Here is a 15894-nt window from a genome sequence, read left to right on the forward strand (position 1 = left end):
CTGCCTCAGTGAACCGTAATGATTGTCCCATAGATGAGCTGCTTAATGAACTGAATTTTGAACAAGCTGTGCTTATCTATATGCTATTCATTTATTCGATTATTTAATTCGTTTACTGCGCTGGTTCCCACACAAAAGACAACATTAAGAAAGACAAGGCTGAACAACTGTGTTGTCTATTGTGTGGAAACCAGTGCAGCAGTGCAGCAGATCTTGATTTGATGTGATTTATTTTCTCACAAACAAGTACACCCATGTACATGATGTGAAAAGGAAAGCATGAAAAAAAAAACTGTGTTGAGATGCAGCAGCTTCCAAACTGCCTTCCTTACAAGTTTGACAGGACGGTCGGCATGCATCTAAACAGATTTTTTACATATAGGAGGTACACCAGTGCCAATAGCACACAAAGAGTAGATAAAAAAGCATGATTGCAAAAAACACAACATATATAAACTAACATGAAAGAGGAAAATTGTCATCCACCCGAATGCAGCACTTGGGTGGATTTTTCCCTTTCATAAGACTTCCTCCACCTAGCGGGAGTCCGCAGAACTGATTTGCCATATATAAACTAACATATACGCATAAATAATAACGCATAAATGACACCATGACAATATCGAAGCAAGATGTGCCAAAACATAACCAATAAAAGGTTATATCATATATTATAACAGCATATTATACAAACTTATTACCTTAATGTCAGTTACCAACTAGCCCTTGCAGTGAATGGCATAGAGATGGATGATCTTTAAAAAAAAAAAAAGAAACTGCACTTACACACAGCGCACTCGATGTTGGGGTCGCCACTGAGTCCTGACGGACATGCACAGATTGGCTTGTGACTGATCGGGAGGCACCTGGCGTTCTTGCCACAGATGCCCGGAGTACATGGGTCGCGGCACTGCCGCCCAATGCAGGCTTGGTCGAAGGGACAGTTAGCATCACTGCGGCATCCCTCTGTTCACATACAAAAAGGGAAAGAAGTAATGCAAGATTGAGATTAGCTTACTGCATGGCTCTTGACATTAGCACCCGTGAGATTCCCAAATCATCGCTTTTGAAAATAAATCAAACCACTACAATAGTATGTAAACTTCATATGCTGCCCACATTGCAAGAAGAGGCACACATACTGATGCACACAGGCGCGTCAAGTACAACTGCTTTCACTCAACTAAATGAGAGCCAAATTAAATTCATGAAGCTTAGCATTCCAAACCAACTCATGAATTATGAGAGACGCGGTGGAGGCTTCCGGATGAATTTAGACCACCTGAAGTTCTTTAGCGTGCACCTATGGTAAAATCTAGGTGCACGAGCGTTTTGCAATCCATACCCATTGGAATGTGGCTGCTGCAGCTAGGAATCAACCCTGTGACCTCACGTTCAGCGGCAGAATGCCATAGTCACTCAGGGACTGCAATGAATCAACCTAATGAGAAAGCTAACACCTCAACACTACGATACTCTTGTCTGCTAAAGAAAAAACAACTCTGAGCCGGAATTTGTGTTTTCATAATTTCATCAATTGGTACAGCTTCTTTCCAGCCTGAAAAAAAAAAAAAAAATTGAAAGCCCGCACTTACCAACGCAGTTGTGTGCCTCGCAAATCTTGCCGGCATAGCAGTCTCGGTCGTGTACGCATTCTGGTGGAGGCCTGATTTCAACTGCAGGAGAGATGGAATTCAAGGCAAATGAGATTGATTGCAAGCAGAGGTGAGAACAAGGCATGTACTCGCACTACAACAGCTCTACGATGCACGGCCTTTTAACACTTACTCTTGTTGCAGAAGTCGTATGGGTTGCCCTCGTATCCAGGCTTGCAAGTACAGTGTGGTCGATGAACAACCGGACGACAGTCAGTGTGTCGGCCACAAGAGTTTTGAATGTCACAAGGATTAACACACTGAGTATTAACGCATGCCTTGTCAAAGGTGCAGTCAGAGTCACTGCGGCATCCAACTGAAAAAGGAAGAAAAACTTCCAGTTAGAAATTTTGGCCACATATGCATCACATTGACCTCAGTTTTTCACCACGCTCGTTCATGAACACATACATGCATGTCTGATGAGTTTAAAAGGTTGACCAGGGCTTACCAACGCATTTCCTCCGTTCACAAATTTCTCCAGGGTTGCAGGCAGAATCAGTGGTGCAGCCATAAACTGGAAATTGAAGTCCATCAAACGAAGAGATTAGATAAAATAGAACAGCAGATAAAGTCATTTATTGTACCCTATTTGCTACCCAACAATCAGCTTTTAATAATGTGTGAACGTTCACTGAAACATAGAATACTACAGATAATTGTAAGCTGCCCACTACTCACGAACGCAGACGCTGTTGCGACAGATGTATCCATCTGCGCAGGGCTCGTCGACGCTGCATTCGACACGCACCACGGATGTTGTCGGTGGCTGTACTGTGCAGTGGACTCTGGGATCACCCACTTTGTCCCTGGGGCATGTGCACGTTGCCCGGTGGTTTTGTGGTCGGCAGAGGGCGTTGATACCGCAGCTTCCTCGCTGGTAGCACGGGTTGCGGCAGGCACCCTCCACACAGGCCTTGTCGTATGGACAGTGTTCATCTATGCGACATCCAACTAAGAAAAAACAACAAAATAGCAGATTTCCGAGCTGTGGCATTTCAATGACTGGCTTTTTCTGGTGGTTTTTGTCAAGTGCTTATACAGATTAAAAACAATTATAGTGCCACATGCAATTTGCATTTGTTTTAAAATGCACATTTAAGCCTGCACTCGCAATTTAAGACTTCTGTTGTGTGGACCGCTTATAACAAGTCGCCGGAGTCGCGAATATCTGCACTATAAGCGGTACCGCACTATAACCAAAACAACGATTTTCAAGCCCTGCACGTATGCAAAACATGTAGACTAAGCATGTAGACACGCTTTGTACTATCGCGCGCACATATCGCGATTACGTTTTCACAAATGAGCTGGCGAAAACATAATCGGGATGTAGCCTGTGCTCTTCAAGCTCGACAGCTTTGCACCGAGTCAAAACGAAACAACTGTTTGCCGCAACCGCTGCGGAAAAAAAACTCCCGTGACCGCTATCGACGCGATTAAGAACGGCGACTTTGCAGTGCTGAAGGCATGCGCCCGACGCACGCACCAAGTCTGGACGAATTAACTACCATTCGCTGCAACAACTGCAGTTGAAACCGCGGTCGCTACCTATGCGTTCATCGATGGCGACTACGCAGTTAGGCACACGGCCGACGCGCGTACCGAGTAAAAACGAAACTACAGCTCGCCGCAAGCACTGCGGAGAAAACCGCGGCTGCTATCGACGCGATCGTGGATGACGACTACGCAGTTACGAAAGCCCGCGGCCAACGCGATATTAAGCGCGGCAGTAAACGCAAGAATACGGGCTTTAAAGACACAAATAGGCTCGAACAAGGCGTTGGCTCGAAGCGTTCCAGCGTTGCTGTCATTCACGTACGATTTCAACTGATAGCCGTGGCGATGCGGACTTCGCCGCTTCGTTTCGGTTGGACACTAGCGCCGTTCTTGCTCTTTTGCGTCGCACATTTGCGGCGCTCCTCGTACACCGAGCACCGAAAGTAGTCCGAATTAACGAGAGTTTGATTGCATATTGAATAATGCATACGCCGGCCGGGACTAGAGGACGAGTCCAAATTAACCTATTTTCCAAATTAACGAGGGTCGAATTAACGAGGTTTTTAGCTCCAAACTAAATTTTCGGAACACTGCTTAAATTTACAGCGTCACTCGCACGATATCTGCACTTCACGACACGCGTCACGACGGGTTCACAGAAACTGAAGCCGCGTTCAGTACAAAACACACCGCCGCTGATAAGCAGCCGAGCAAAAGGTTTCTCCGTCGCCTAGACAATCTACGCGCGCATTCTTTTTTTTTTTTCTCCCGTTCGTTTGCTCCGCGTCTCGTGCTCCTCCTCTGCATCGTCCTCTTTGATCTCCTCTCCCATCGGTGGACGCACCTTGTTGAGAAGCGTGCTCGCTGCCGCCCTTGTCGGCGAGATTTTCCCGCGGAAGCCGCATTATAACCAGTATTTCGTCTCACGCGGCTGCATTGTAAGCGGTATGCGTATACATGAAGTTCTATGGGAGGGTAAATGGCCGCGTTGTAGCCAGTTCTGCACTATAAACGGTTACGTTATAAGTGGTCTATACTGTACAAGCATAATTTGGGATTGGTCATTGCTGCATTGATAATCTTGTCATTATGTTGGTCACTATGTGAGTGGAAATAAACTGCATGCCAGTGAATAAAAAAAGTGCTCCTGCGTAAGAATAGTTTTGTGAATATATCAGGGTCCCAGCCCCAATGAGAGTAATGCTTTAGGAAGGAAAGAAGTGCCCCCTCTATGACGTTTTATTGCACGAGACCATTGCAAGAGTAATTATTACAATTGCATACTGCAAGAAGTGTGACATCTTACCAATGCAGCGGTTGCTGATGCAAATCTTCTCAAGTCCACAGTCCTTGTCCGTGTGGCACTCAACAGACACTGCAGGTAGAGGCAAGACCGGACAGAAAAGGCATTTAGTTTTTAAATCGCATGTTCTCTCACTCACTGTTATGGCAAGGACATAGTTGAACTGTTGCTGAACAATATAATGGGAGCTGTCAGAAAATGTAGCTACAATGAAAGTACAAAATGTGGGTGAGAGCACTGACCTTCCCTACAATGAACCTTGGCGTCTCCTTCAAAGTTTGCCGGGCACCTGCACTCGGCTGAGTGGCTGATGGGTTGGCAGTGTGCGTTAACACCACAGACGCCCGGTCTGCAAGGATCCTGGCAGAACTTGTCTCGGCACTCCAAGAAGAAGTCGCAGTCGCTGTGCGTTCGGCACCCAGCTGAGAACAGAAACAAAACAATGTCTATATGAGAACTAGGCAGTGCAAAGAGAGCATGACCTCAGCAACTTCTGCACCTTAAATAAAAGAACTGGTTTTGTTCCTTTCCGCATTCTGGCTTTTTTTTTTTCGCTACCCTAGCCGCGTTTTTCTCGGTAAAAAAGTTCATTAACCGTCCTGTTGGGAAATTTGTTGAAGCTAATACGACTGATAAGACAAACAAAAGTGTGACACTCAGTCTATTGATAAAATTGTATTCGCGAGAGTGCCCTCAAAATCACACTGCATCTATTGCCTCTCCCAGTAAATGCCCCTGTTATTCTCAAACTAAATTAGGTGTGAACACACACACAAAAAAATAATAAAAATGCATCTGCATTTAGCTATGCTAATGTGCTATATGTAGTTCATTACCTAGATATACAGTGGAATCTCGTTGATATGAATCTATATATGTTTTTTCGGATATTACGTTTTCGTTAATTTCCCAGCCAGTGTCCCATAGGAGCGATGTATTTAGAATAATACGATTTTCGGATGATACATTTTATTTTCCGGTTCCCGTGAAGATCGATCATATCAACGAGATTACACTGTACGACTGCTCTAAATCATGCCAGTACAATGGCTGCAGCCATCTTCCACCAAAATATATGTGTTACAGTAGACGCACTAAAGTAATGAAAGAACACTGCGTTAATTCAATCGGCAGAGTCAAGTGAGTCTCACCAACGCATCTCGTGTTGTCGCAGATCTCCCCTCTGTTGCAGTCATTGTCGGAAGCGCAGAAATCGGATGCTGTTAAGAGACAAATGTAATGTTGGAACAGGTTGTCATACACCCTAAAAGCCTGCACAGTGCCTTAGGATAAAATCCCACAATTACAAACCAGGGTATTGTCTAATGTAGGGTAAACTTCAAACTCACGAGAGCACTGGCCGCGAAGGCAGATCAGACCAGGCAAGCAGTCTTCATTCACACGGCAGCCTTGACCTGAAAAAAGGTAAAAATGAAGAAGTGAGAACCAGCACCCAGCACACACTACTGACAGGAGTAGTTTGGCTTTGTGGTCTGAATCTACTGTCTTTAATGTGCAGCTCCCTGTCACCACAGTCTACTAAGCTATAATCTGTGCACACCGTACACCAGCTGTTATTTCAGCTGTTACAGGTGAACCTTGGTTTGAGCTATTTTGTGTGCCATGCTTCAGGAAAAATAAATGGCCACAAAACAGACATGTACAAAGAAACATGTACACAACAGGACGGGTACACAAAAAAAAACCAGCACATTTATAGCATTTTCACAAACACATACACAATATGAAAAAATATTGCACGCGCACAATGTTGTTAAAGCCGGTGATAAGTGTGTCAGTAAACGATCGCTTTCCCTCCTGGAAAACGAAATAATTTTCCTAGAGAAGTGATAGTCACACTTGCCATTGTATGCATGAGCGCCAATTTCCTTTTGTGAATGTGTGTGTGTGTGAAAATGCTGCATATGAGCTGCTTTTTTCTGTAATAGACATTCAGGTGGTAGTTGGGACCTGTCCTGTTAAATGTATTTCTCCATCCATGTCTGTTTTGTGCCACTTATTTTTTCTTGAAGTTCTGCTGTTAAACTCAACGTGTTAGTCTACATTTTATGCAAGGACATGACTCATTCTTCAAATGTCAGTTTGTCACTTTGCAATTCGTGGGTGATCAATTCCACAAGGCACTTGTGCAGTTTCTGCATGAAACAGGCCTGCACATATTTATATGATTACATCATGGTGCACGGCATTCCGTGCGTTAAAAAGATTCGTGAATTAACTTCACATCCATTATAAAACACAAGAATAGTCTACATGGTGTGTAATAACATCTGCAGATGCATGAAAAGAGGTACACATGCAGACAAACAGAAAGGAGCATCATAAATTACCAACTAGGTGGCAGCAACACTTACTATTTTAAACGCACTAAAAAGTAACAAAAAAAAAAAAAAACCTTGCACAGCTGCGACGCAATATACAAGACTGGAATTCTTGCTTACTCTTCTTGCATTCAAACTGCGGATTCCCGTTGAAACCAGCTGGGCAAAAACAGTGCGGGCGGTGATGTTCAGGAACACAGTCAGCATGGATGCCACAGGCTCCACGAATGCTGCATGGATTCTGGCACTGGCCTTGGTAGCAGCCCTGGTTGATAGGGCAGTTGTGGTCGCCACGGCAACCATCTGGAAATGGTAAATGTGATGCCGTCTTTAATCAGCCGCCTTTACATCACAAAGCTGCAGCATCTATCACATCTCTCTGCCCATCCCAAGAGAGAGAAAAATCAAAACCTTGGTACTCACAATGACATACTGCTACAAAAATGTAATACACATATGGCACAACTGTCGCAAACTAAAGGTAATGAATTGCAGCAAATGTCATTAAAATTCTAATTTCACTATAAACTGCGATATAGACTAGAAATGCAGATAAAAATGAAAACATGATCTGTTTAAGCAGTCTGCCGAAGTGTTCTCAGGTGTAATCGCTGTTAAAACAAATGGAGACATCTTTAATCAAGTCAGAACTTATGGAAGACTATTATTTCAACACGTAAAATTATATTTTTTTTTGCTACGTCTCCTAAATCATGATTCAACTTAGGGTAATTCAGCAGTTAGATTTGTTAGCTTCATTTTTGCTGTACCTAAAAGAAGACATGGTTATAAGAGCAACTTGTTTCTTACCGAAGCACCGATGTGATTCACAGACTTTTCCAAGGGCACATTCTTCATCAGTGGTACACTCGACTTTGGCTAGGTGAGAGGAAAGAAAAAACATCAGGAAGGGCACATATATGCACACAAAAAAAGATAGCTATTAATAGATGTAGTCAATTTTCTAGTTTTGTGTGTGTTGGAATGGATTGAGGTGCAAAAGTGGTGCATGTGACATTAATACACCTTACACTTGCGTGTACTTATATTTACCACACCCAATGCAAGACATTCTTCCTGCAAACACTGTTGTCTCGTAACAGCATGTAATATACATTAGCAGTGTACTTCACTCTGAAGTTGCAGAGGTTTATTAGTACTAGAGAAGGTGTTCTCAGGAATTTACAGGGAGAAATAACTGTGCCATGAAACCCACCCTTAGATCACTTATCGCCTTGGGGTCAACATTTGTTTATACAAGTGTATGAACAATGCCTGCAAGCAAGAGCTCAATAAAGATTGTACAGGGCTGCACCTCGAAAACCAATTATGCTATAAAACTGGCCCTCAGATCATTTATTACTCCACAGCAATTATTTTCAAAGTGTATTTAATAAGTGTATTCAAAATACCTGCTAACAAAGAAATTTTGGGATTTCTTGCATTAAATCAGAATTTTGCTGTTCAACATGCAATAAATATTGTGCCGAAATTTCTTTTTTTTTAAATAACAAGTTCAACAGACACAAGTACTGCTTTACACTCACTTATGCATCTTCCATTATCACAAGCCCTCTCGGGACCACAGTCATGTTCCCGGCTGCAAATGTCAGGATCTGGAACAAAAAATTAGATTTTAGTAGTACAGTTCAATTAATTTGTTAGGAGATGCTACAATAATGAGTCATGACTTGCAAGAGAGTGCCCGTTTGTGCACTGACCTGTCAAGCACTCGGTGTACGGGTCACCCAGAGTCTGCGTTGGGCACGTGCATGTGAGGCGGTGGTTGACCGTCTTGCACTGAGCGTTCAAGCCGCAGGCTCCAACAAACTGGCAGGGGTTCTGACACTGACGACTGATGCATGTCATGTCATCTGGACAGCTGACGTCTGACCGGCAGCCCTCTGTAAATGAAGAAACGTGACGAGATGCATTAGGCTGATGCGAAAGCCATCTTGGTGTGTCTTTCATTGAGGTTGGAGGATTGCAAACAGTGCACATTCACCGTACCAGCGACATCTTGCAGATGCCAAATCATCTGCGTGACCGTTTTTACAATTGTAGGTTAGTCACGGAGTTTGGCAAAGCAAACAGAAAGCTTTTGTGCCAATGGCTTAGGATCATGCCATTGCGAAGCTGCTTACTAAAGTGGCCAATGCCAAAAGTACACTATGAAGTTCTTGAATATCTATGAACCATTCAGACGAATGCACACGAGCTGCCTACTCTCTTGCTAGAGAGGCAAGCACTAAACTCTCACTTCCAAGATCATCAAGTTCTAAAGTTCCTCATACAAGGTAGAAGCACGGCGACAAGAGTTTTGCCAACAGGGGTGTTACCAGCCTAGCATGCTTTATATGGCTAGGGTGTCCAATTAGCCTAAGCTTATGTCACCATGTGAGGCATGAGACAATGAGTGCTATACATAACGAACACACTCACCAATGCACCTGTAGTTCTGGCAGATCTTTCCAACACCACAGTCAGAGTCGATCACGCACTCCACCTTGGAGCACTCCACGTGGGGGTCGCCAGTGTAGCCCGAACGACAGGTGCAATACGCACGGTGGTTGACCGGCTGGCACTGGGCGTTGGGTCCACATGCCGTGGGGCTCGCGCATGGGTCTGCATTTAGGCAGCACACGCACACACAATATTAATTGCAAGTTACAATGTAGTCTAGCACTATCAGAGACAATTACCTGAAAATAAATTTTATTTGAATGTTGAATTACATGCTTAGGTGGAGAGCAAAAGTCAACAAGGTTTGACGAAGCTCTCCTATTAGAGGATGAAACTGCATGTGAACAGGTGGAACAACAGTAGGAAAAACAGAAAGCTTGTAACACACGGGGGTAGCACCATAGTAGCAAAGATGAAAATGCAAAGTCATGCTGTGCTGTAGGTTCACACCTGTGCTCAGCATGACTCGTGACTCATGTTAAACTAGCAACATGACTTATGACTCAGCATGACTCATGTTGTCAGTTTAGCAAGCCAAAACTGGCAACAGACTTTATCGGTGGATTTGAACACCGAAAACAGCGCTCAATTTGAGATCTTGACTGAACATAGCATTTCCATTCAGCCTGCTTATTTGCACAGTTATGCTGTTTTGATCTGCTTGTTGCAGGAGTCATGAAGACAGCTGTGCTGATGACGTGTTAGATGGTTATAACCTAGCTTAGTTGATGCCAGTACCGGAAATTGTTTGATTAGTTACAATCTTGCAAGGGCAACATTACCACATTTGCGGGAATACAACCCGCCGCTTCCGTTTTCTGCTGCTTGTTTGAAACGGAGGCCAAATAAAATGCGCTTGGAGTGTCCATATAATTGCTATCAGCAATAAAAAGTCAGCGTGTATAACCCGCACAAACTACCACATACTAAAATGATTTAAATGCTTATGCAAACAAACCTGCGCAATTACTGACAATTACTGGCAATTACTTGCAAAAATAACCCTGTTTTGTATGTTCCGTCATCACAGCTCTCACTGCCGCTCACAGTTCAAGCGCAGTGCGGCTTCATGGCGGTGTTGCCCATATTGCTGTGAAGCAGATGTGCAGGGTAAAATTCATGTTTGACCTACACCCTTGCTTCGTACTTAAAACATCTCAAACTTTTGGTGCGACTAATATGGGCAGAAATATGCTACATTCAAGTAATAGAAACCCGCAATTACGTCTTGTGAGAAACAGTGCAACAGATGAGAACTCACTCAAGCACTGTCGATTAATGCAGGTCTCCGTAGCTGGACAATCGAGATCCGATCGGCACCCGGCTGTTCATAAGAAAATAGGAATCAAGCACCAACTGTAAAACACACACTCATGCCACAGCATTGAATGAGAAAGTAATTCGAGATGCGATACTCACGAAGGCACAATCCTCTTTCGCAAATGTGGTTCCGCGGACAGAGTGTGTCAGTTGTACAAATCACTAAAAAAAGGGAAAAATAGAGAATGAAGTCAAGATTGATAATAATATAATCACCAAAAAATCGGCGATGCTGCATTCACTGAGAGAATTTAACAACATGGCAGTCTTCTGGTACTCACAGCTGCACCTCTCCTCCACACAGCGTTCATTGTTGAAACACTCATTGTCACTGCTACATGCAACTGGATAAAAAAAAAAAGAAAGAGAGAGAGAAAAAGAAAAAGAATAAGTGAAGAACCATTGCTTTTTCAAGCTGCAACTGTTGCACATTCCTCATAAATGCTTTCATGTTGCAGATGCCTTACCTCTGCAAATAGTGGCTTCACAGTAACCTCCGAGACCACACTCATCATTTGCATGGCATTCCTTTGATTCTGAAAGATAGAGCAAGTGACGGCATTGAAATAATCGTGCTGCAAATATCTTTCCATTTATGATACTTTCATAAATTTCGTGCATTAAATAAACTTGACGAAACTGCACCATGACCATGGCCCAGTAAGACCACTGCAGAATGAACGCCTCTTTGAAAGATCTCAAATAATCGCTGTATCGTATCAGCCAAACTGAGCCGGTGCTAGCAAATTTACTAATCTTCATTTCTCCATCTAATCCTCTGTTGCCCTCAACTGTGTTTCTCTTTCTTTGGCACTTATTCTGCATTCTAAGGGATCACCAGTTGTCTTTTCTATGCATTACATCATCTGCCGAACCCCGATCCTTCCTTCCTTTTAATCTCAGCTGAAATATCTTCCACCAACGTTTGAGCTCTATTCCACACTCCCATCTTCCTATCTCTTAATATGGATCCAGCTGAAGTCGACACCTCAGGTTTTATCAGGAAAACAGAAAAATATTGTGACTGCAAATATGCACCAAATCGAAAATCAAATTGTGGGGTTTACTGTTCCCAAACAACACACAAGCTATGAGAAACATCATAGTCGGGGCTCCAAATTATAATTTCTAACACCTATTGTTATTCAGTGCGCACCTAAATCTAAGCACACAAGAGTTTTTGCATTCCAATCCTACAGAAATATGCATGCCGGGGGCGGGAATCAGACTCATGACCTCACGTTCGGCAGCAGAATGCCATCGCCACCATGGCAGGTCTGCAATTATGCACGATTTGACTGTTTTGTGAAATGTTGGGACTATGAAATTATGGGCTGTTACAGTAATGTTTACAAAGAAAAAGAAAAGAGCTGAGTTCCTGTATCATCGAGGCATTCAGAGAAACAATAATAAGAATATAAGAGTGCGAACCTCTGACACATTCAAGGTGTGCGTCTCCCACAAGGCCAGGCGGGCAGCTGCAGATCTCCTGGTGGGTTCGAACAGAACACAAGGCATTCGTTCCACAGGCTGTGGGTGCCTCACAGGGATCTGAAATAATATGTGTGGCTCTATAAGCACATTAAGGTAGTTACACAATGCATATGATAGTTTCATTCATAACAGCAGTATAATACTACCACGAATTTCAATCATGAAAATATTACGCATTGAAGCGACTTGGTGGAATATGTTCAACACTTTAAGACCCTCTGAAGGCTGAACGTACGCACTAAAGCAAGGATAAAGCAATGGAAAACAACTAAATACGAATGAGAGCAGTTGTATAACCACAAATAAAGTATGTTACACACAAATGTCATTTGTTTATAGTAGTAATTTCTCTTTGTGTGGTAGCGGAGCGTTATTAATATTACAAAAAGTATCTGAGGCCGAAACACTGCAAGACAAGCAAAACCACCTAGTATTTGAACAGGGACTTCTTGTGTAGCAATAAATTCCATTTGTTTACTACAGTAACTTTTAGATAGGCACTTACTGATGCAATGGTTCTTGATGCAAGACTTGTCGGCAGGGCAATCGGTATCGGCACGGCAACCAACTGAAAGTTTGTGAGAGAGATGATAGCAGAAAGAAAGAGCAAATCAGTTGTCTCTCACAACCAACCTAAACATACCAGTACTAAGTACTATATGGTAAGAAATGTTGACTAAAGAACACGATGACTCCTGGGTGAGCCGGATTACTTACCTTTGCAGAAGTTGTGCTCGCAGATCTCCCAGTCAAAGCACTCACGGTCACGATGGCACTGAACGTGGCATCGGTTTTCCACACACCTTTCGTTCAAGGCACAGTCCTGGTTGCTGCTGCATGACACTGTAATTGATTGATGAGACAAAGACTTACTCTCAACCACACAGAATACGGCACAGCATAAGAATCAGTGGGTGTGAATGTTTATGTATCACTTCTACCACTGTTTTCATTCCCTTTATGCAAAAATTTTCACCAATACTTGTTTTCATTCAGTTCTGAATGGCCCTGTTGTGTTCTGACATAGTAGAAGGACATTACTATTAACTTCAACATCAAAGGCAGCATGACATCCCAAAAAATGCTTTGTGTGTGTTTATGAAATACTACTGAAAAAGATGTTTCCTGTCATGCGCTGCAGTGCCTACTGGTGAACGAAATTGTGTAATGCGACATGACGCTGCCTTTAATTTCCTTTTCTTAACAGAGATGTTCGTGCTAAGCCTGGGAGGAATGCAATGTTCATATTTAAGTCAATTTGTGTCAAAATAAAACAGCATAACCACCGCATATTATTATTACACTGTCATCATCTAAACTGTGATCCTTTTGTTACTGCTCTGACTGTCCGCTTCCAGCTTGTGTACTGTTAAATTTTTTTGTTTTAACATTTCACATGTTTGTATAATGGTGCTCACCTCTGCAGTAGCCCAAGTAGCAGATGTGTCCTGGGGTGCATTCCTGGTTCTGTGTACAACGAACTGGCTTCCGTACACAAGCTACGTTGGCATGAGGACGGCCGATGAACTCGGCTGGACAGCTGCACACGACACGATGGTTGACCACTTTGCACTCTGCATTGGGGCCGCAGGTGGCACTGCCTTCACATGGATCTGCGAGATTGGGGTTCACAAAGAAAGAAGAAAAAGATGAGGAAACAAGTAACAACAGAGAAAAGGTGCAACATAAACAGAGTTTAAGTAGATGGCATGTAAAAAAAAGGTACGTGAGTTTTGAAACGATGAAATGGAAAAAGATGCCACAAAACAAGCGCCAAATGCCAGCAATAACCTATATCATGTTACATATGTGCCACTTCAGCTTTACCATCAAAATGAGTAAACTTGGTCAGATGAAATTGTTACTACTACAGAATGATCAAGTACTTTGGGTTGGCACTTCCAAATTTTGCTTTAGGTTGTTTGTGTTTGTGCACAACAAAGAAGTGGCAGGATCATTTACATATTGTCCGTGTGCTGAACTTATTTTATGCAGCACGTAAGGCAGGATTTATGCCTGGATAGAATCGATGGCTCACATTATAGAGGCGTAGTATGCAAACATTGCAAGTTTTGAATATGAATAAAATTTTCTGTTTCAAAATTAAAGTACTTGATTCAAGAACTTGATGTTTGATTTTATTGAATAATGAATTATGGCCGAGTTTACAGGGACGCATGGTTATTGTATCCTGTATGCAATAGAAGAGGGCCATGCGCGTGGTTCACTGCCCATTTCAAGCTAATGAGCATTGTGGTGACTTCCCACGTTATTCTAATTTACAAGCTGTTCAGCTCAATGGACTTCAATACAGAAATTAATTTGTTGACCAAAACCAGGTTTACTATTGCCACTTTCTTTGTATTTTTAAAGAAATATCACTTTCTAAAGCAGGAAATGTTCAGGTGTTCTATTTGGCACTTGAAGCACATATTTCTCAAAAATATTCTGATTCAATTAAAAAAATGTTACGATTTGAACAGCCCTAATTTAGATGAAAGTTAATTTATCGCAAAGCTTACCTCTGCACTGGTTGCTGACGCAGGCGAGATGGTCCAAGCACTGTTCATTAGTGCGACATCCAACTAAAGAAGAAAAAAAAGGGGGGGGGGGGAAGTAACATAGATGAGTTACACACATCTGACTAAATACAGGAAGAAACAAACAAAAATAAAATATTGAGGGAGTGAAGAAAAATTTAAACCGAACCTGCGCATAAAGATAAGACACTGTAAAAGCAACCATAAAATGAAGCGGACGTCAAGACATGCTTACTTTGACATCTGTTGGAAATGCACACCTCTCCCTCCTGGCACTCGTTATCCGATCGGCATAGGGCTAGAAGAATGACAAAGTAATAAGAAGCCACTTAATATGCACGCAACCATTCAAGAAGAGCTCGAAATTAGAATCTGAGGTCAATGTGTTATCTTCCCCATTTTACTCCTCAGCCTACATTACAGGTCATGCACTATCTGATACTTTTAAACCCTTCTGACACCAAGCAATTCGGACCACTGAAAATTTAGATTCCCCGCATTTCTTCCAAAAATGGTGTTCCAGAGCAGAACGGATTAGCAAGTTTTTAATTCTTCAGTGAGTTTTGTGGAGTCCACAACTGTGAATTCCACGCAGGGTGTATCTAAAGAAACGTCATATAAGGAAAAAAAACCACATTAACTATTACAAGTGAAGTTATCAGAGCACCAAGGATTTCTCTCTTGAGTGGGGGGAGTTGAAATTTTGGCGGTACGCTTTCTTCAAGCTCAACCCGAAAAGACAAGTTTCGGGAAAAGGGGGAGCGGGGGCTGGGTCAGTTGACCGTTAGGGTATGGGTTGCAACCCTACCTCCAGTTAGTTCCCTTGTCAGCTGCACCACTGTGTGCAGTATTAGTATAAAACACCCATCCAGCCTGCTCGGAAATTTCTCTTTTGCAAAACATTGTCAGAAACAACAAAGAAGCAAATCCATTAACACATGCTACATACTTGTGCATAGTGCCTAGATCAAGCACCCAGACATCTAACTTTCAAGTACTTTTTTCTAAAACACATCACAGTTTTGCAGCAAAATTCCAATAAGATGTGTCTCAAGAAATAGTATGGCCTTTCGGGCTAGTTGGTTAGATACATCAGAGGAGGTCACAGCGCTAGAAGACACGGACAAGAATGAGAGAACTTATTTTATCACTCGTCTTGTTCTCTCGTTCTTGTCCGTGTCTTCTAACGCCTATGACCCCCTCTGATCAAGAAATAGGGGACACCTTTTAGGCATCATAATTTTCATCAGTACTTTTGTTTTTCAGGCAGTATCTTC

General features: G+C 42.7%; 1 protein-coding gene across 1 annotated transcript in view; it reads right to left on the reverse strand.

Moving 5' to 3' along the window:
* Positions 1–15894, reverse strand: part of LOC119446510 (uncharacterized) — a 329517-nt gene that overhangs the window by 33517 nt on the left and 280106 nt on the right. The window contains 24 exon segments of the mRNA XM_037710951.2: positions 787–966; positions 1596–1676; positions 1789–1971; positions 2107–2172; positions 2337–2609; positions 4462–4530; positions 4701–4880; positions 5610–5678; positions 5808–5873; positions 6921–7103; positions 7611–7679; positions 8348–8416; positions 8522–8704; positions 9243–9425; positions 10525–10587; positions 10683–10745; positions 10865–10927; positions 11051–11119; positions 12015–12134; positions 12583–12645; positions 12795–12920; positions 13496–13690; positions 14600–14662; positions 14853–14915. Of these exon segments, the coding sequence (XP_037566879.1) occupies positions 787–966; positions 1596–1676; positions 1789–1971; positions 2107–2172; positions 2337–2609; positions 4462–4530; positions 4701–4880; positions 5610–5678; positions 5808–5873; positions 6921–7103; positions 7611–7679; positions 8348–8416; positions 8522–8704; positions 9243–9425; positions 10525–10587; positions 10683–10745; positions 10865–10927; positions 11051–11119; positions 12015–12134; positions 12583–12645; positions 12795–12920; positions 13496–13690; positions 14600–14662; positions 14853–14915 (2742 nt within the window).

Source organism: Dermacentor silvarum, chromosome 3 (genome assembly GCF_013339745.2).
Source record: "Dermacentor silvarum isolate Dsil-2018 chromosome 3, BIME_Dsil_1.4, whole genome shotgun sequence".
NCBI classification, from domain to species: Eukaryota; Metazoa; Arthropoda; class Arachnida; order Ixodida; family Ixodidae; genus Dermacentor; species Dermacentor silvarum.